This window comes from Aspergillus oryzae, chromosome 5 (assembly GCF_000184455.2).
Source record: "Aspergillus oryzae RIB40 DNA, chromosome 5".
Taxonomy (NCBI): Eukaryota; Fungi; Ascomycota; class Eurotiomycetes; order Eurotiales; family Aspergillaceae; genus Aspergillus; species Aspergillus oryzae.
Window position 1 is genome coordinate 1,168,349 of NC_036439.1, and position 18,048 is coordinate 1,186,396.

The following is an 18,048-nucleotide window of genomic DNA, read 5'->3' on the forward strand; positions in this document are numbered from 1 at the left end:
TTAAATATACTAAATGCAGCGATTTTGCCCCTAATCGCTGCCTAGACTCCTGTCCATTCGATTTGCTTCGGGCTAGGAGCATTTCTACCCCTAACAATTCTCCATCTGGGTTAAGATGCATTGTATTTTGTGTAATAAGTGTGCTTTGTAATGAGACTCGCCGTAGCTTAGCTACTTCCTCCGTTTGAGTAAGACACATTTGTTAATGCCACTGTTGCTTAGTGGCATTATTTAAGAATCGATACATACACCTCCACCATGTAATGTACAGCCAGTGGCCAGAAGACCTGTATATATTGTAAAATAAATCAACTGCCGAGATTGCACGCGACTAGGTAACAAAACAAGCAAGTAAAGCGTCCAATTCATTTTCTAGTTTCTGTTCAGCAATGTTATCAGTACTGGACACCAACCACCACGAGCAAGAAGCGTAAGCACTTACAGTAGCTGAAGAGTCAGATCGCCATGGATTTTTGCCTTCAGTTGGACTTCGATATCCAGGTTCAAGTCAAGTCGTAGACGTAACTGCTCATCCTTGCCTTTCTTTTCCTCTGACTGACCTCCAGAAAGAGCACCACCGACCACCTTTCCAGCGGTATCGGTCACTGTGTTGACAGCTTTGGATCCAGCGGCTTGTACAAGCTCACCAGCCTCGTTCACTGTGTTGCCCACATCCCCGACATTACCCAAGGGAACCATCTCTTGCTGTCCCTGCCTGCGTCGTCTACGTCGTGGGATGTTCTGAGCTGGCCGCTCTTCCACCCTTGTCTCGGGTGGTGGCGCTGCTGCCTGTGGCTCGGGCTGCATCTCCGGCCCCGAGGATGGAGCATCAACACTCTCGGTATCTTCCTGGTTGGCTTCCATACTCTCTTTCTCACGGACTTGATTTGGCGGAGGGGTCTGTGGTTTATCCGGTGATGGGCTCTTTGCTGTACCAGGACTAGTAGACTGTTGCTTGTTTGATTCTTCGGCCGAAACCTGTTGCTTTCGTAGCTTGGGTGGTCTACGTCTGCCAGGCGACTGTTGGGTAGTGGAATCTGGTTTTGTATCTTCGATATGGCTCGTTTTCGGTGACTCAGCCATCTCAACTGATAATCATAGTGAAGTGAATATGCGATACCGTATTGGAAGCTTTAGATACTTAGAAGGAGGCGGAGGGATTCTCATCCTTGGGGCAAATCACAACCATCTTCGAGAAAGGCTAGTAGTAAAAATGTCACTGTGATGTCAATGAATTCGGCTTAATGGGCGAGGGCTAAGGAAATGAATCAAGATGTATAGGTAGCGAGTCAAAATAACTGGCTACTACAGCCGAATAAGAGGTCCCTTGTTTTAACTCTCTGAAACGGTGGTTCCACCTTTAGTCTGTCAACAAACACCGCCTAATAGACACGGCTAGCAGTCATCATGATGTCGCCCCGATAGGAATAATGCTCTGGGGCGCTTGCCATCCGTGATTCAGGTCGGTTAAGGTCTCCTTCTCGACGCGTGTACAGGCATAGAGTTTAGGCGCCCGCATTCCCAGAGATGTTGGATATACATTTGCACATTGGAAGACGAGTGGATCGGTGCCAATGATATCATGTATTGCCTTGTGGCGTCGCTAAAGATCGGGTTGGTGGCGTTGATATAGAGGATATCTGAACCTAGAAAAAATGACAGACGATTTCGCCGCATCCATGCATTTTCATGTTATTGAGCACGAACAATACGAGCGAATGTATATATCAAGTGTGAGTGGTGGGATGCGCTCCCGGTGCCCGAATGGAAAGGCCTGGCGAGTCCTGTCATATTTTGCCATTACACATTTGCCTCATGCACATTGCGGGGTCAGAGTTACAGCACTGTGTCTGTGGCTGAGAGGGTCCCTATATCCGCGGGACTTCTGTATGGGCGAAGTGTCATAGATATTCCTTTCCTTCGCTTACGTATAGTAATCTCTTAGTGGCGATGGGTATGCTCGAGTTCATCCAGAGGGTACCCGCCTTTCTAAGGATCGACCTCCCCCCTGCCGAGTTGAAGACCTTACGTACAGTATGACGTAGATCCAGAGCTATCCTTCTATGCATACAGTGCATTGTCTCTGTGGACAAGCCTTTGAAAATAATCTATTTTCCCACGAGTTGAACTAGGCTCTTGTCTTTAGTGCAACCCATATACACACATGATGGCCACAGCTACACCTGAAACAAAGCAATCAAAGCCCCGATACGAAGACAAGTACTCTCAGAACAGAAGCTCCGACACGGAATCTACCTTTGAATACGAAAGCGAATCTGAGCCAGATACCCAGCCCCAAACCAAGACGCAAGTCGCACCGTGGCGACAAAGAGAACAACAGGGGAGGCGTCGACCAGCGCATGATCCGAATGCGACAGCTTTAGAGCCATACCAAAAGGGCACGCCAACAGCTGGTCCGGTTGGTTATAGACGCGGGGCTGGCGGGGAGCTTGGAAGAGAGGGCAAGAAAGGCATACAAACAAAAGATGAGGAAAAAGAAGATACGGGGTTAAAGTTGCGCTTAGATTTGAATCTCGATATAGAGGTTGAATTGAAGGCCTCCATACACGGTGACCTGACCTTGGCTCTACTGTGAGTGCACTGGTTGACTTGCGAGATTCGTTGTATTTGGACTAACCAAAGTTGCAGATCATGATATCGACACATAGATGGTTGTCTTTATGGGTTCATGTGCGCCTCATCAGGTCTTTGACAACTTCCCATTGCACCTACAGGGGGCTCGAAAGGTCCTACACATGTTGAGGGTCTCTACAAACTGTCGTAGCAATGGCCACTGTTAATCAGACAAGCATCAATTCTCTCAAATATGTTTTTCCTAGTGCAAACCTATAGTACCGTTTGTTTATACCCTCGCCCTGTGCAGATGATTTACAATCGTCAGAATATACAGCCCGCGACGTCTCATGCTAGCTAGAATGCAAATAGGATCTTTGGTTTTATAATCTTGCTTTAGTCCAGCGACATTTGACAGTTATAATAGCCCCCCGGATGGAGCATAGTCAAACACCTTGATTCATTGGGGAACGAGCTATGCAGACCACATTCTTTCAATATACTTTATGATTCACCATGTCAAGCTTTCTACCTGATGCCTGAAGTGGTATCCTAGCCTACATCTGAACCCAGGCTGAGCTCAGGGTCCTTTGGGTAGTCCTCGATTGTTCTAGACAGGATTGTTCTAGACCTGTCTATATGATGTAGTGGATTCTTGGATGTGTTAGAAAACACACCGAGCTAAGCCTGGAGACATGAAGTAGAGAGAACTCTAGGGTGTATGTATCATGGGTCATCCTGCCTTTCGGTACAAATCCCGGCACAAATGATGATAGTTTAGGTTTCCAAGATAGTTCACGCCGATTGAAGGGGAAAAAAACAGGAATCGACAATGTACAATGTGTCATATATGTAGGACCCTTACGATGACAACCGAGGAAGCGAACAATGTCATACGATAACGGTCCCTACACGATTGGCCGCTAGGCACCAGGCCGCCTAATTTGTCTAAATCGGGACTAAGAGGAAGTTCCATAAAGATGCACAGTGGGGCCCCGGTTTATTGAAAGCTACGAGACACAGAATGTGGAGATCTGAATTTGATTATACACTTGGGCATTTATGTCATGGCCTGGGTTGCCCGTGGTTCTGCATTCCGTATAATGGTGAGGTACCATGGAACCACAGCGTCGAACAACATCCGACGCGGAGAATACTCACGACATGTTGCTCGAACAATGTATTCTGGAATTTACACCGGTGATGCAGTCATCATGATGAAAAGAGGACCATAACATGTCATGTTGGTAGTCAAGGCGCGACCTTGATGTCATTGGCATTTTGGTCGAATGGGATTAAGATGTCACATCGCCGTTTCAGAAACATAACAATCCTTTAAAAAGACTCAAGGGCTTGGTATTTCGAGTAGACATCTACCTACTACTGCCTTTATTTTGTCAATTTCTGGATAACCGTTTACCATTCGTAACATTGTTCCTCCCCAGTACTTAACCAGTTGAGAAGGCAAAGTAACAGGAGAACATAACGCCGGCGACCCAATTAGTAGTCGACCCTATATATAGATGCATCAAATTTAGGGAAGCATCGATATGACATCCCAAACATTGCCCGGATCACCCTTCACAAAGGGAGCAAAGGCCACACCTCAGCATGGCAAAGCCTTCAAAAGCAGCAGCGACGTGATCGGGGGCGAGCAGAGGCAGCAAGTAATGCCAGGTAAACGACGTGCCTCTGGATCTAGTGGATCCCCAATTCCACAGGAAGGAAATGATATGAATGCACAGCTTGGTGGCATCGCTGCTAGCCCCGCGCAAAGCGCAAGCGGCAGTGTCCCAATTGGGAAGACTGCCATGAATGAGCCTCGTCGAGATGCTCAGGGGAATGTGGAGCAGTTCAAACCTTCTGGAGGGCAAGCCAGAGAGGAGCTACATAAAACCGCTTCCTCGGCTCCTGGTGACCTTCCTACGAGTCTCTCTGCCTTGGAGGGGCTACAGGTTAGCGATGGAGGACATATCCTGGATCAGAATGGGCAAACCGTTGGTCAGGTCGTCGAAGGGGATCCTGAAGACCTGGTCGGTATGACTATTGGATCCGATGGTGAGATATTAGATGAAGATGGAGATCTCGTCGGCCGTGTCGATCTTTTGAGTAAGCCTGGAGACGCAGTTGAGGAAAAGGCGGCAGATGCTGGTGAAGCACCCAGCCTCGGAGCCGCTAGAGTCAACATTAGCTTCAAGATTGGTGAAGATGGACGCGTTATGAATGATGATGAACAGCCTGTGGCCAAGGTCGTTGACGGTGATCCCAGGCAGTTAGTTGGCAAAACTCCGAACGAGCAAGGCCAGATATATGACGAGAAAGGCGAGCTCCTGGGCCGCGTGGAACCTCTTTCCACAGAGGAGGCTACTGGAGCAATAGACGAAAAGTTGGAAGGTACCAAGGAGCAGGCTGGCGATACCGCTCACATGGCAGATGATACAGCTGCCGAGGGCGAAGCCGCAATAGACGAAAAGTTGGAAGGCACCAAGGAGCAGGCTGGCGATACCGCTCACATGGCAGATGAAACAGCTGCTGAGGGCGAAGCCGCTATAGACAAAGCTGGTGCCACCGCTACCGAGGAGCTGCCTGATGTCTCCACTCTCGAAGGACTGACGTGCAACAAATTTGGTAACATTGTCAATGCTGACGGCGTTCCCGTCGGTGAACTTATTGAGGGTGACCCTAGGATCCTCTGCCGCGGTGGCTTCCAGCTCGATGATCAGGGCCAATTCTGGAATAACCGGGGCAAGGTTATTGGCAAAGCCCGACCAGTGCCTGTCGAAGAAAGCCCACCAGGCCCGTTTGCTGATTTGGATGACCTCTTTGTCGTGGAGGACGGCTGGGTTCAGGACGCAAATGGAAGGCGGGTAGGCAAGATCGTTGATGGCGACCCAAAGAAGCTCATCGGCCGAGCAGTAGACGACGATGGCGATGTGGTCGATAAGCGTGGCAATCTTTTGGGTCATGCAGAGCCCTGGGAGGAACCAGATGAGCCTGAGCCTGAGAAGCCTGACCTCTCTATGCTAGAAGGATATAGAAGCAACAAGTACGGGAATATCATGGGCTCTTCCGGTGTTCCCATTGCTCGTGTTGTCGAGGGAGACTTGAAAGCAGTCGCTGGAAGACCTGTAGACCGCGAGGGAAATATTTGGGGTGATACCGGCGAGGTTATCGGACGGGTCGAGATCATCCCTGAAAATGAGCGTGAAACCCGAGGACCCTTCAGCGGGTTTCGCGATCTGCAAGTCAATCAGGACGGGTTCATCGATGATGCCGATTCGGTGATCGTTGGCAGGGTCAAAGATGGCGATCTCAGTAACCTACGTGGTCTAACTGTTGATGAGCAAGGGAATATTATCGACGAATATGGAGATGTGAAAGGTCATGCTGAACGATATGACCCGCCGGAGGAACAAGTGGAAGAGGAGGACCTCTCTTCTTTGGAAGGTAAAACTGTTAATAAACTTGGGAACATTGTGGATACGCATGGAACTGTCTTCGGGCGGGTTGCGTCTGGCTATATCAAGCATTTGGCTGGCAAGAAGGTCGATGCACGAGGCCAGATTTGGAGTGACAGTGGTAAGGTCATAGGGCAGGCTGAACTGATTCCAGATAATGAACAAGAGCGGCCAGAAGGACCCTTTTTCGGGTTGGAGGGCCTTGTTTTGACGAAGGATGGCATGGTCATTGATCCCGAGCAAAAGATTGTTGGTCGGTTAGTCGAGGGTGACCCGCAACGACTTGCAGGTCGAGCGGTCGATGAGGATGGAGAACTGCTCGATAAGGCTGGAAATGTCATCGGCCGGGCAGAGCCATGGACCCCAGAAGAGAAGCAGCGCGATGTGAACCCTATGGCAGGGCATAAGGTTAACCGCGAGGGTGAAGTGCGCGATGGGGATGGTAACTTGATTGGCAAGCTTACCGATGGGAATCTCCAACAGCTCATTGGTAAAGAGATTGATGACAATGGGTACGTAGTAGATAATGATGGGAACAAGATTGGTGAATGCACCCTGCTCGAAAACTTACCAGAGGAGGAGGAGCCGGAGCAGGAGCCTGAGCTGTCTCCTGAGGAACTGGAAAAACAGGAGAAAGAAAAGCAGGACCGGGATTTAGCAAAGAGGATGTGTGCAATCCTTCAGCAGACGCTCGACAGTGTCCAACCGATCTGTAAGCAGATAATGCAGGTATGAGATCCCTCTCCCTCCCCCTATGTCAAGGCAAAATAAGTGACACTTCTTTCATCCTAGAACATAGAGAAGGCCAACCAAACGCCTAAAGATGAGCTCGACGAGGAAGAGTTGGTCAAGACGGTGAAGCCCTTGATTGAAGAAGCTGCGTCCATGCTTCAGGAGTGTAAAGGTGCTCTACGGGCCTTGGACCCCACAGGGGAAGTTGCTGCGACGGCAAAAGCTCGCGACGCGGCTCATGAAGCTACGCCGGAGCAATACTCCCTAGCAAACCTGCTCAAGGAACTCACCCAAACTGTTGTTGAGACCATTGACCAGGGACGCCGACTCATCGCCGATATGCCCCATGCCAAAAAGCAACTCAACCCTTTGTGGGCCCTTCTATCGGAGCCCCTTTTTCAGATCATTGCCGCGGTTGGTCTTCTTCTTACTGGTGTATTGGGTCTGGTTAGCAATCTTCTGGACGGTCTCGGCCTTGGCGGACTTGTTCGAGGGCTGTTAGGGAGTCTTGGGATTGACAAGGTGTTGGAGGGCTTTGGCTTGGGCACTTTAACTGATGCTCTGGGCCTGGGAGGAAGTAAATAAGTAATAATAATGGGGTTTGTGTTATACGCTGAATATGTTCTTTGATTTCCTTTCACTCTCAGGGCCATTTATGCTCTCAATCTGTATTGTATAATTGAATTTACAATGTCTGTCAGGCTTCGTCGGGGCTCATTGATAGGCTCAAAGTCCAGTGTTACGCCCGGTACTTCCTCCTAGGACTTATGTACAGCTCCCAAGAAACAGATTAACTGACTATGAGTGTGGGTTTGGTGCCAGTTGTTGGAATTTATGGCCTAACTATGTAATATGAAATCAGGTAAATGAAGATAGCCTTGAAAGAACAGACTAGAAGTAATCAAACCGGCACCTCACCCTGCCACCGCTCAATCAAATGTGATTCTCCCAAAGTACCCTTCAATACCAACACCATGTCATCGATAGCAGACAGGAACTTCAAATACGAACTGATAGCCACACAATACCGCCGATAATTCTCATCCCGTACCAGCGTCGTACTCAACTCTGCAGCACGGTGCTGAGCATACCACTGCTCGAAACAGCGCTTCACCAACGGCGTTGGCAAGCGTTCCGGCAGGGGAAGGCCGGACTTCAGTGCCTGCTCGATCACACTCAATACTGCCATGATATCGCCAATGTGGTGGTCGTTTAGCAGGCTCACGTTCTGGGCAAACCGCTCCTGGAGGTGTTCTGGGAGACTGGTAGATAATATAAGTAATCGACCTAATGCTTGGTTCATGTCCTGGCAGAGGACATGCATGTTTGCCAATGCTTCTCGGTGGAACGGACCGAACGTCATTTCGAATTTTAAAAGGCCAATTGAGCCTTGGATGGAGAGAAGGGTCTCTGCGACCTCGACTGCGATCTTCTCGGCTACTGCGCCTATGGGGCTGTTGGTTTCCGGCCGGCCCCAGTGGGATAGTAAGAGAGCATAATGATCAGAAAGCGTGCGGATGGTGTTGGATAATGTCTTGCAGATATGTCGTGTTGCGGAGGGCGGACGGGGAAATATCTGAACGATGAATGCGGCGACAAAGCCTAACAGCACTGTGACGAGTCGCTTCCAAAAGGCTTCATAGCCGTGTCCAGGTAGACCGTATTGCCATGTGTGGGTGTCGTCGTAACTGAATCCGACGACCAAAACGAATGTGGCACCGCCCATAATTGCCGCCATGGTGAAGATTGGGGGCAGGAACAGACGCCACCACATCAGTATGGCGGTCATCACCGCCGTAATCGCAGCTAGGCCATAGGCGTTACCAGGCCCATTGCCAGACCCAATGTACCAGGCGACCATGCCCAACACACCACCAACGACCGTGCCAATCGTGCGACCAACGAGGGATACGGTGAAATCGCCCATGTACACAAGCAAGGTGGTCTGCGCGGTGATCAGAGCCCAGATACCTTTCTCCCGATAGTAGAACCCAGCGCTATGTGGGATTGAAGCAGGTATGGCGACCGCGATCGTAACGACGACCATGCGCAGTGCATACATTCCGCCGGGATTCGTGAACCAGTGATAAAAGCCGGTAAGCGCTCTCACTAACAGGCTTTGTCGGATAGGCCTTCCGTAGCCGCGGCTGATATTTAGACGCCGATGCGCCTCCTTGGCTTGCTCTTCAGCATCGTCGGGGTCAGTCGCAGGAGCCGCGGTGAGATCGTCAGCAGGCGCCTTTTGGCGTGGGTTCACCAGCCAGCTGAAAGCGTAGCGCAGGCCCGAAGGTATCCAGATACGTTCCTGAGTGCGCGCTTGCATCAACCGGTGGACCTGGGCCAGGAGTCGCTCGAGGGTCTCTGCGGTGCCGAGAATGCGTTCCTCCATTACCATTCCAAGTATTATCCCGCGGAGGGCATGGGGTCCCAGGTGTTCGGGTGCTTTTAGATGACCATTTTCATCAAATAAGTCGGCATGGCTGTCGAGAAGCGCCTCAGTGGTCTCCGTCGCACATGACGATCGGGTTGACTGTAGAGTCTGCAATACCGTATCCGCTTTCATCACAAGCTCGTCCAGGTGATTTCGCGACGCGGCTCGACGAAACCACCGGCCAGAATTGACTGCGTGAAGACACTGCACAAGGAGCTCACTCGTTTCCGAGCACAGCTCGAGCAGTTCAGTAGTTGACTTTCTCAATGCCTCGCGTGTGCGGGCTCTAGAAACTCCGTGCTCAGGACTGTTCAACGCTTGTAGCAAATCTGCGCTCTCCTGTAACTGATACTGTCCGACCTCACGAACTCGCTTTTCCTGCATGTAGCTCTTGTCGGACCCCTGTTGAGAAAGAGGCTGGATTCCTTGTAGCTTTTGATCAGACCTTAGGAGGGTGATGTGGTAGTCCATCAATGACACAGAAGATAAAATAGCCTGTCGCAGAGGCTCTTGTAGCGTTTTGATGTCGTCTGAGCTCCAGCGGCCACGGGAAAAATCAAGCGGCAGAAAGGCCAATGACGGTTGCATGGCCTTGAATGCGCCGATGATCTTCGCCTTGGTGGCCGTCAGCTGCTGCAGATCGAGGGATTCACCTGCGAACCTTTGCCGGGTGCACTTCAGTGGGATTTCTCCCAGACGGACTAGTTGCTCCATTTGCGTGAGGGCTACAAACGATGTCGACTGCGGTAGGAAGACCAAACAGCAGGCAAAGCCCAGGCCAATGCCGATGGCACCTGGTTTAATGAGGACCTCAGGCAGGGAAGCCGTGAATGAGGGCAAACTTGGCCCAAAGAGGAGAAAGAGGTCTGCGATGATGATTCCGAAGATCTGTGCCAAAGCAAACTTCGGATTGGCGACACGGACACGGGACATGAAATAGATGAAAACACAGATCATCACATAGAAGACGACGGTGACGCGGGCATCAAGCATGAAGCCATCGTACACAAGGACTTTAGCCTCCGCGGCTGGACTCGTGCCTGTTTGATTGCCGATCGCGACTGCTTGCTGTTGCAACGCCTGTACCATGGCCTTTGTTTGTGCGTCTGGTCGTGCCGCTAAGGCGGCTTTCATAGTCAGGAGGCCCCACGCCCATGCGAGGCACATACCAAAGAGGAGCGACAGCGCTGCTAGCAAGTAGACGAACAGAATTCCTGCTGGGGGAACAATGTACAACACCAAAGCCCCAAAGAAGGTCGCAATGCCGATCTTGTGTAAGGCTGGACCGATGAATATCAGCAGCGAGGCCACCCAGGCCGCGGCCCAGCAGCGAAAGAGTACCTTCAAGTCCCGCACATTGAAGTGGTCCAACCAGCCCGGGAGCTTGAAGCGACGGCCCTGTTGGCTGCCGCTAGGGTGGTCGGCAGCATCAGAGGACTTAGGATCGGGCATTTTTTGCACGACATGCGGCTTCTAATTGTGAAAATCGGAGAAGGACACGAGGAATGCAGGTCCGAAGTGCGAGAAGTCGGAAACGGAGCCGTGGGACGCCCCTGGTCGACTGCGAATTAAGTTCGGAAGTCAAGAAATGCAACCATAAAAACCCTGAGCTCGATCTCATCCAATAGTATAGCCCATTTTGACGTCACGACGGGGGCCTGGAATGGAGGATCAACACCCCACTAAACTGATTGAGCCCGAAAATAAATCAACTCAGGGTCTGCGTGGGTCGAATCGATCATTAATCGTTTCTCGTCCGTCCAGCCCTAATCTCCCTGCCATGTGCCGAGGTCCATCGTCCACATCGCGTGAGAGTTAAATTTTCTGTTCCCATAAAATAAGCATTTTGAAGAGAAGGCCATAATCATGATAAATATACTAAAAACAAACCAGGATTTTGCACACTATTCTTAAGAGTCCTAGTTTCTACGTAGACCGAACCATGTTAGCAACTCTAGACGCTGAAGTCCAGCTTCTTGTCGGTGAGTGAAAAGGAAAAGGGAATAAGCATCCTTCGCGCTGGAACCGTAGTTTATCTTCGTATACTAGCATCTAGGTGGAGACAACGCCACGCAGAGGGTTTCTGTACCTGACAGCTACTGCATCTGGTCTCGATGAATAAAACGTAGACCAACGCTAGGACTTGGTCAGAGCTAGACAAGATCATCCCGTGGTCGTAGTTTTTTTCACGCAGGCCAGGCTGGTACCCCGTGGTTTCTACAATACTCGCGTTGAGATTGTGGTTCCTATTTGATAGAATTTTAGCCTTGCAGAAGGGCAAATTTCGAACTAGTCCTAATGGACAGGTGCCCTTTCCCTCGTGGAAATGGACTTGCAGGCTCGAGCATCCATTCGTATTCATGAATCATATGGCGGTAAAGTGCTCAACGCTTCCAGAGAGGAATGGAAGTGAATAACTAGATACGGCGATTGGAATTGAAAGACTACTGTCCTTTGGAGCCCAGGCGCCTTTGGTGGATGCGACTGCCACTGATTTCTTCGAGACTGTTGGTTCGATCATAATGACACAGATGAAAGTTGAAACGGACTCGACAGGATTCTAGAGCGGATAGGAAAACATCCCGTGAAGCTATTGTTTGTATGAGTATCGAACGTGCCTAATGAGATGCGATTAGTAACATCTTTCCACCCAGGACAGAAAGGTTGTGAGACGAAAGAAAAAAAAAAGCCACCAAGAGTCTAGATCGTCTTTGTCCCGTCCATAATCCCTTGCCAAGAGGGTACGTGCAAACCTCCTATTCGCTGGCTGGGTTGCTAATGGATTGCCTGATGCGGTTCTATACATTACATGCATGTCTACGATGCCCAATAGTAGGATTGCACCATGAGTGGACTCCAGGAAAACTTCGCGGATGTCTTTCCCCCTGATCCTACAAATCTGTACTGACCAACGACCGGAGCATCGTCGGACAACACATCTCTTCTAACGCGTGGAGTCTTCCGATTCACTGCCTTCCCAATGGCACTCTCGGTCTGCGAGCATCACTGCCAAGTCGGCATCTTCGCAAGTCTCTTCCACCACGATAGGCAAGAGTCCTGCTCGCACCGATAGCCAGGAAGATCCAGCCGAGACGACTGACGGGTCGGTGCGCGAAGGATGAATGGGGGGTTTTCCTTGCTACGACATCTCTGAGAGGGATTGGCATCCAAGGCTTCACGGGTTTGAGTTGAGTTTATACCCACATGACATACTTTGCGCCACTCCTGAAAGCGACACGAGAGAGCGTGGAGTCCTTTGTCTGACTATAGCACGGATCAGTAATACCCCGCGGGAAACTGATTGCCGACAAGATGGGCAGCAGTGCGTCAGCAGCAGTCGCCAGCGCAACATGCTGCACCGTGGCAATCCGTGGAGACTCCACCATGGTTTTCACGATAACTAAGCATCCAGGCCCCCGTTCCCGTCATGTGGAACGGAATTACTTCTAATCATGCAGAAGAGAAAACAATATCTAGGAGCTGAAGACTTCTACAATGGCAAGAGATCAGCACCCTTTCTCAATACAATGAAAGTTTCTGTCCCTAACCCTATGCTAGGTCTCAGATTGTTGGATTCCAAGTTGGCAGCGATTCCGATCATCGTCGCTTTCGCACCCATTAAAGTCATCGCCGCCGGGGGATTTTTCGCCGTGGCACATCTCAAGAACCGGCAAACCACCAAGGATCTAGACTACCTGCTGGAACCCGACTGGGCCAACGACGATGACATCAAACAATCGCTTCGCGAGGCAATTGTGCAAGTAGCAGATGAGCTGGGCTACCCGCAAAACTGGGCGAATGACGATGTTGCGCTGTTTGTAACCAAACAAGCGAGGCAGTTGCTGATGGACCTGGCTTTGAAACAGAATATTGTCCTTTGGTCCGGTAATCAGATTACCGTTCTTTCGGCACCGGTCGAATGGGCACTGGAACGGAAATTGCGACGCATTTACGCGGCAGACCGGGGTCGGAAAGCGGAACTGGATCTATCTGACGCGCTGGCGATGCTGAATCTCTTGAAGAATGACAAAGGGGGAAGACTGGACATGGAATATTATCGCACATTGAATATCAACGGCTTCGACGTGGTCCCGGATCGCGTGACGATGCAACGCGTGTCGGCCGCTTACAAGGCAAAATACAACGATGAAGTCTTCTTCTGATCCTATTAAGATCGATGGTGATACCAGATGCGTCACGTGTTGTTGACCGGATGCCCCCGTGGCAGTGAGTGCTGACAATCTCTTTGGAAAAATGTGTGGGAGGGACCCACAGATCCTATCCCATGACCAGTCCTAATATGTGCGGTGTATGTTTAAGGCATTGGACGTGGCTGATTCAGATGGTGTAAAGCCAGCCAACATTCGTGACGATATTTCGACGAGCAAAGACTTTGTTCAATCCATCTGCCTCCAGCACGAGCTTGCGGTCGTCAGAAACATACTCAGGTGGAAACCGGTCGAGGTCTTTCGGGGAAATTGCTGGCACCGAACTTGTCCAGATCGGCCCCGAGAGGGGCGCATACGGAGGCAAGGAGTCCTTTCCCGTTTCTCGCATAATATGGTTACGGTCCCGGCGCAGACCTAAACTCAGACGCCAGTTGAAAGCAACGACAAGTTCTTCCACCAGACACGCTAGAATGGCATATCGCACCGGGTCGGCATCCTGTGGGTCGCGAATACCCTGCAACGACCAGTTCCGCTGATACCAAAAGTATTCCGTTTCAGGACCGAGCGCCTCGTACAAGCCGGATAACATTGCTTCATACATTCGGTAGAGGGACCGCATGGGGGTGTCTCGCAAACGCCATAATGGGATACTCCGTAGGTCGTCCAAGTACTCTAGCTTATTTTCTTCCAGCTCCACATTGCCGAGGATATCAATGGGCGCGACCGGGTCCGGAACGGGAAATTTCCACTGTGGGAATGGAATCAATAGACGGATCAGAGCGAGGAGGGGGCTTTCATGGAATCGGCGTAGTCGGACCAGGCTGCCTCGGAGCCGCAATGGTGAGCTGATATTCCGAAGTCGCCAAAGCCATTGGTACAGCCTCAAGCGTAAAGACTTTTTGCGGGGTGGAGGGGACATCAAACCAGGAGAGGGAGGCTAATTCATGAAGAGAGAGAGTATGTGTGTGTGCATTTGGAACGAGAAGATGAAGACAAAACAAGCGGTCAATTTGGCACCTGATTTCCTATCCGGAATAACAGCTTTTCCGATGACCTTCTCTTTTGGGAATCCGGGGAAATGACGTCATTCATCATACATATCACTATTCAATATTCTCCCCCTCTAATTCTTGAAGCATTCGTGATATTGTGACATTGTATGATAGACTTACAACCATGTCACTATGTTTACAGTGGTTCAAGACTCCGGGAGCAGTGTTCAGACCAACCGAGGCACGTAAACCTAATTTGCAGCTAACTTCCATCTCGATATATATTCCCGTAATAGTCCCCACATTAACTGGCTCTGTACGTTCAATTGCCTGCCTCTACTGCATCCGCCATGTCTCCCAACGTGTCAAACTTCCAATCATAGACCGTTTCATCAAGATTGCCCATGATAGCTCCTGGACGTACAATCCACACGGACTTGATGCCAACCTTCCGCGCAGGGTGATGGTCATGGAACTGGCTCTGCGCGGTTTGGAGCACCTGACTGGGCTCAACCCCGAATCTCTCCTTGACAGCGCTTAGCATGTGCTTGAAGTTGTTGATATCGGGCTTATATGATCCGATATCCTGTGCCGTGATGACTAGATCGAAGGGAAAGCCTTGAAGACTGCCAGCATTGGTCTTGGCAAACGACTCACGGTCGACATTGGATAGGACCACGAGCTTGTAATGCTTCGATAATTGTTTCAATGCGTCGACGGTGTCTGCAAAGGCTGGCCAATGGCCCACCGATTCACCGAAAGCTTTGCTTTCTTCAGCAGTGGGAGTGGGGAGGCCTAGTTGTTGCAGCAGTGTAGGGTGGATGGTAGAGAGAAGATCGGAGTACTGCATTTCTGGTGTTCTGGCTTGTTGATCCCGCTCCAGCTCATGGAAGACGTGAAGAATATGCTCACGGGACAATTGAGTGTCGTTTCTATGAAGAGACGTTTGGAGAGCAGCCAAAATGCCTCCTTCCCAGTCGACCAGGGTGCCGTAGACATCAAATGTCAGGAGACGGTAGTCTTGAAGCTGAGACATTTTTCGAACACTTCAACGGGACTACAAAATAAGAAATAATATAAGAAGTAAAAGGTGAGTGTGCAGTACAGTGACTACAACAAGGTGTCATCCCTGCTATTTATCTCTGTCTTTGTCCTTAACTGCGGGGTTTTGGACATTATCGGACTTTGCCCGTTTTGGTCCCCGATATCAATGGCCTAACCCTTCAGTCTTTACGAACTTCTCTGTAATCAATTTCACCAAATATCGAGATTCTTCTTACGATTGGATATTTCCAGATATGTATAGACTTACTATACGTTTGAAAAAGGGAGCCCCAATATCCTATGCGTGTTTACTAATACTTACGGCCAGACGGAGCTGATGGCAAAGATATGGAGATGAGCGTCACCTGGAACTATATTTGAAGCTGGTCTTATCGAACGAGAGATGCACTGTGAACGAGCTATTGCTTCACCGGACAATTGTTGGACTACCGACAGACAATTATACTCCTGGCCTCTCCACGCCTTTATGGAGAAGGCCGAGCCAGTCGCACGGCTCGTGGTTTGTACGCGCCACGGCCACATCAACGGGTACCACGCGCTGCCTAGTGCATTGGCGATGACAGTCACGGCATAGACGGCGCCGTTGCTGGGGAAGCTGTAGAGGACACCGTAACAGGCTAGAATGACGGCCAGAAAAGACAGTGGGTAAAGAGGTCGGGGAAGACGGGAGCTGTCAGCCCAAATACCGAAAACGCCGATGCAGATGACTGTGAGGACGGAGGTAGGGATGTTGAGAAGCTGGGATGTTGCAATGTCCCTGGTTGGGTCAGTTTAGCGTCACTATAGCAAGTCAAGGGGACATACGTGAACCCTAGGTTGGCGATCACGGTCGGTTGGTAGAACCGTAGACCGTGCGTTCCCACGGTAAAGAAGGCCCATATTAGGGTAAAAAGCCATAGACGGCGGTCTCTCAGTGAGTCGAGGATTTCGCGGAAGTTGAAGTTGATCTCTTCGGCTCGGGGTGCATTGCCTGGTAATCGGGCTTGGATGAACGCTTTTTCTTTGTCGGTAAGCCATTTGGCTTGAGGAGGGACTGTCACCTCATGGTTAGTATCGGTATCTACCAAACTAAGTACGGGATGATACACATACAATCAGGAAATATGAATATCAGAGATATGCCGAACGCGACGGTGATAACACCCTCTGTTAGAAAGAGCCTGAAAATCCATATATCAGTAACGAGCACCCCATAGGAACGAAGAAAGCGTACCATTGCCAACCAGATAGTCCATGAGATCCAGAAACTGTATCGAATGCGTATGCTAGTACGCCGCTGATAATTCCAGAGAAGTTTCCAAGGATGTCTTGTTCTGTTAGAGCTGCAAAACCATCAGATGACCGAAGCTCACTTACAAAAGTAAAGCAATCGTAGCGACATCTCATCAGGCCTATACCAGTAGCATAATTGAAGAATAACTCCAGGAAACAACCCAGCTTCAAACTAAGCCACAATGTTAGCAATCAACACGACCGAGTCAAATTACCAGAGGTCCTACTAAGCCCAGGAGGAAGCGCACCGCGTACAGTCCTTCTTTATTTTTGACTGCTGCATGGCAGGCTAGGGCAATTCCCCAACTGATCTGCTGCTGTTAGTTTCGTACCATGTAGCAATACTAGATAAGCGCTTACCATGATCCGAGACTGCCACCTGGAAGGAAGTATTCGTTTGAATAACAAATTTGACGGGGTTTCCGCAACAATATATGGAATCTAAAGCTGTCAACAAAGCGCGCGAAGAATGCCACCCTATCATAATACATACATAATAGAGAACCGTAACGAGATTATATTGATCCGTGGTCATGCCGAGTTGTGTCAGAATATTTCGGTCTGTTCCCTTGTTCATGATCTTTGCATTCGCGACCTAAGTAAAGTAGGTTAGTATTGCCTTTGGTGACCAAATGAATGGTCTCGTACATTTTCGGAATCTATATTCTTCAGCAGGAACATTATCGCACAAAGAGGCATAATATGCCAATCAACCCGACGCAATAACTTCTTCTCTTCGTCGGCAGTTAGGGAGGTTCGTGCCCTCATCCACTCGGCATCAAATCCCGCAATATCGCCAGCACCAGTGCTCTCATCGCTGAGAGCCTGGCCACGACTTGCATAGTGAAGAGTATTGTCCTTCCTGTCATCATGGACAGAGCTTTGCTCACTGATGACATTGTCTTTCGTATCTCCCATTCTTGTACGTATTTTAGCAAGAATTGGTAGATAAGAGAATGTCGAACATATGGAAACAAGGTCGACGTCTGGATTTTATACACGTTTACTACGATAAATGTAGTATGCATGCATTTTCTAGCGGCATGCCCTTGGTTGAATTAAACTATTACACTTTTTCGTCCCTCTCCTACCCCAACAGGGCCAATCGACCGCAAACACAGATGCAGGATAGTCTCCGGTTGACGTGCTTCAGGGATCAGAGCACGTTCATACTACTGCAGCTACCTCTGCGGACTGTGTCCGAAGTGCTACTAATGCATTACGATATCGGCAATCAAAATAGGAAGTTCAGCACGGCAGTCATTAGCTTCTGCCCCACTTCTATCACATCATCAGTTACCCTGATTCAGTTGCTCTAGTGATAGCTAGGGTTGTCATGTCATTGTATTCCGTTT

The 18,048-nt window shown here is 49.8% G+C and overlaps 7 protein-coding genes across 7 annotated transcripts; 2 read left to right on the forward strand and 5 right to left on the reverse strand.

Annotated features, from left to right (window-relative positions):
* Nucleotides 1-365: 365 nt before the first annotated feature.
* On the reverse strand, nucleotides 366-1,083 carry AO090701000446 (uncharacterized protein; the record flags this gene model as incomplete). The annotated part of the gene is made up of 2 exons (XM_023237312.1): nucleotides 366-372; nucleotides 443-1,083. 2 exons carry the CDS (start codon nucleotides 1,081-1,083, stop codon nucleotides 366-368), a joined length of 648 nt encoding a protein of 215 aa, XP_023092139.1.
* Nucleotides 1,084-4,124: 3,041 nt separating this feature from the next.
* On the forward strand, nucleotides 4,125-7,349 carry AO090701000445 (DUF3659 domain-containing protein; the record flags this gene model as incomplete). The annotated part of the gene is made up of 2 exons (XM_001823236.1): nucleotides 4,125-6,761; nucleotides 6,825-7,349. The coding sequence occupies 2 exons, from the start codon at nucleotides 4,125-4,127 to the stop codon at nucleotides 7,347-7,349; spliced, it is 3,162 nt and encodes a 1,053-aa protein (XP_001823288.1).
* A 316-nt stretch (nucleotides 7,350-7,665) lies between these two features.
* Nucleotides 7,666-10,647, reverse strand: AO090701000444 (uncharacterized protein; the record flags this gene model as incomplete). The annotated part of the gene is made up of 1 exon (XM_001823235.1): nucleotides 7,666-10,647. One exon carries the CDS (start codon nucleotides 10,645-10,647, stop codon nucleotides 7,666-7,668), a length of 2,982 nt encoding a protein of 993 aa, XP_001823287.1.
* A 2,000-nt stretch (nucleotides 10,648-12,647) lies between these two features.
* AO090701000442 (uncharacterized protein) lies at nucleotides 12,648-13,358 on the forward strand (the record flags this gene model as incomplete). Its single annotated transcript, XM_023237313.1, has 1 exon — nucleotides 12,648-13,358. The coding sequence occupies one exon, from the start codon at nucleotides 12,648-12,650 to the stop codon at nucleotides 13,356-13,358; it is 711 nt and encodes a 236-aa protein (XP_023092138.1).
* A 175-nt stretch (nucleotides 13,359-13,533) lies between these two features.
* Nucleotides 13,534-14,283, reverse strand: AO090701000441 (uncharacterized protein; the record flags this gene model as incomplete). The annotated part of the gene is made up of 1 exon (XM_023237314.1): nucleotides 13,534-14,283. The coding sequence occupies one exon, from the start codon at nucleotides 14,281-14,283 to the stop codon at nucleotides 13,534-13,536; it is 750 nt and encodes a 249-aa protein (XP_023092137.1).
* A 395-nt stretch (nucleotides 14,284-14,678) lies between these two features.
* AO090701000440 (uncharacterized protein) lies at nucleotides 14,679-15,392 on the reverse strand (the record flags this gene model as incomplete). The annotated part of the gene is made up of 1 exon (XM_001823232.3): nucleotides 14,679-15,392. The coding sequence occupies one exon, from the start codon at nucleotides 15,390-15,392 to the stop codon at nucleotides 14,679-14,681; it is 714 nt and encodes a 237-aa protein (XP_001823284.3).
* Nucleotides 15,393-15,579: 187 nt separating this feature from the next.
* On the reverse strand, nucleotides 15,580-17,611 carry AO090701000439 (uncharacterized protein; the record flags this gene model as incomplete). The annotated part of the gene is made up of 9 exons (XM_023237315.1): nucleotides 15,580-15,598; nucleotides 15,723-16,178; nucleotides 16,226-16,454; nucleotides 16,514-16,581; nucleotides 16,635-16,668; nucleotides 16,778-16,865; nucleotides 16,921-17,004; nucleotides 17,187-17,288; nucleotides 17,342-17,611. 9 exons carry the CDS (start codon nucleotides 17,609-17,611, stop codon nucleotides 15,580-15,582), a joined length of 1,350 nt encoding a protein of 449 aa, XP_023092136.1.
* Nucleotides 17,612-18,048: the final 437 nt, after the last annotated feature.